Here is a 2,061-nt window from a genome sequence, read left to right on the forward strand (position 1 = left end):
GGATATAATTACCACTGGTAGATGTTCTCCCTCGAACACCCAGTTACGTATGGGATACACTCCCACTGGTAGATGTTCTCCCTCGAACACCCAGTTACGTATGGAATACACTCCCTCTGGTAGATGTTCTCCCTCGAACACCCAGTTAAGCATGGGATACACTCCCCTGGTAGATGTTCACCCTCGAACACCCAGCACATTCGAGCTAAACGATCGCTCATAACGATCGCTCATAAACCCTGTCCGCGAATAACTCAAGTCAACAGGCAACAATCTTATCATACAACGCAAGCATAAATTCAACATAGTATAAAAGTCCAATATTCAGAATCATAAAGTTCCAGTCAACACATACGTTCAAACACATAAATATTTTGATCCCTAATCTATTACAATGTTAGGCGATCTGACAGCAGCATCTCCGGCCGTTTCCACAGCCGGTTCATCCACGGCGGTCCCCTCATTAGGCTCGTCAGCAACGATCGCCTCCTCATTTGTACCCTCTTCGGCCTCCAGAAAGGCATCTACCGGAATTTCACTTAGAGGCTTCAATTGACCCTCATAGACGTCCTTACATACGTCGAACGCTACCCCCTCGGTCGACACCTCAAGCAGATGTACGACCTGCCTAAAAGCCTTCTGAAAGCCCCGGGTGTGTTCAACCACTATAGCTTCCTTCATTTCCTCCATTATCTCCTTGTCCTCGACTGTCTCCGTTCGCAAATCATTCCTCTCCTTGGTCAACGCCGCCACCATCTTCTTCGCCTGTTCCAGCTCGCTCGACACTTGATCACGCTCCTTTTTCAAAGCCAGGCCGGCGACCCGGGCATCAGTCAGCAGCACTTCAGCCTCTCTCAGTAATTGCTCCGGCCGTTTCTGCTTTTGGTCGCAGATGGCGTGAACCTCAGTAAGTTCCTTCAGCTGTGTCCGCGCCTTCTCCATCTCAACCCGCAATACACCTCTATCAGAGGCATATGCAATGTGCCAAGCTAGCATTTGTGTTCGACTCGCCATTTCCAACATGGCATCAGCCATTTGTTGCTCGGTCATGTTCTCTACCACCCTCTTCTCCGAGTTATCCAGATTAAACTCGACCTTATGGCTCAGGGTGAAAGAAGGATCCCACACGCCGTTAGGAAGGGGACGCTTCATCTCGTCTACAGTCTCCTTCCTCTTCTTCGACACAACGCCACTAGTGTCGACCGCTTTGCCTCTCCTTTTTCGTACCAATGGCTGCTCTTCGATGACCGTTGCTTCATCAGTCGAAATCGATAGCATGACTGGACCAGTTGGTTGGACTTGCGCAAATTTGGATGAAGACCCTGGACGGTCATCTTCCGCCTTCTCGGTGTCGATGGTTTGAAACCAGTTTCGGACGCTTCCTTTTCTCCCCATTATCTCTGCGAAACAAAGGTCACTCCAGAATAGTCAACAACAACAAGGCAACAGATAAAAATAACAAGAGAAACATACCAAATACCCTCGAATCGGCGTCATCGTTGTCAAGGCAATTTATGAGCCGACGGGAAGAAAAAGGGCGTGGCAAAGCCATCAACACGTTCAGAGCCTCTAGCTCATCGATCGTCATCTCATCCTCGTCCCACGAGGTGAACCTTAGCGGATTCTGTGTCCAGTACAACGGAAATTTAGGGCTTCCATCTTCGTCAAAAAATGCCTCCAGCCCGCGTCGAGAATCGACACTTTAAAGAATTTATCTTTAAAGCCCCTATATGACTGCGAGTAAAGCTCTAAAAGGGCATTACCCGGCTCGGAAATCAGCGACACCCAACCCTTCTTCGCAATCGGTCGACACCTAAAAAAAATGCAAAAACAGCGCTACAGTCGGCCTAATCGCCAAGGCCCGGCATAACACACCAAAGGCCTGCATGTACCCCCAACCGTTGGGATGCAGTTGACTGGGCGCAACGTTTAGGGTCCTCAGCACATCCATTTGAAAGGTTGTGAAAGGCAATCTCAAGTAGAGATCGTAAAACGGTGCAGCATAACAATAAAAAAATTTGTGGGAGGCATTCTCTCTCCCGTGAAACACTCTCTCGTCCT

At 49.0% G+C, this 2,061-nt stretch overlaps 1 protein-coding gene across 1 annotated transcript; it reads right to left on the reverse strand.

Annotated features, from left to right (window-relative positions):
• Window positions 1-381: 381 nt before the first annotated feature.
• Window positions 382-1,645, reverse strand: LOC148194912 (uncharacterized). Its single transcript, XM_088094387.1, has 2 exons — window positions 1,474-1,645; window positions 382-1,400 (listed from the first exon to the last, which is right to left on the reverse strand). The coding sequence occupies exons 1-2, from the start codon at window positions 1,586-1,588 to the stop codon at window positions 382-384; spliced, it is 1,134 nt and encodes a 377-aa protein (XP_087950513.1). The 5' UTR covers window positions 1,589-1,645.
• Window positions 1,646-2,061: the final 416 nt, after the last annotated feature.

This window comes from Vigna umbellata, chromosome 7 (genome assembly GCF_029865625.1).
Source record: "Vigna umbellata cultivar VRB3 chromosome 7, Vumbellata_1.0, whole genome shotgun sequence".
NCBI classification, from domain to species: domain Eukaryota; kingdom Viridiplantae; phylum Streptophyta; class Magnoliopsida; order Fabales; family Fabaceae; genus Vigna; species Vigna umbellata.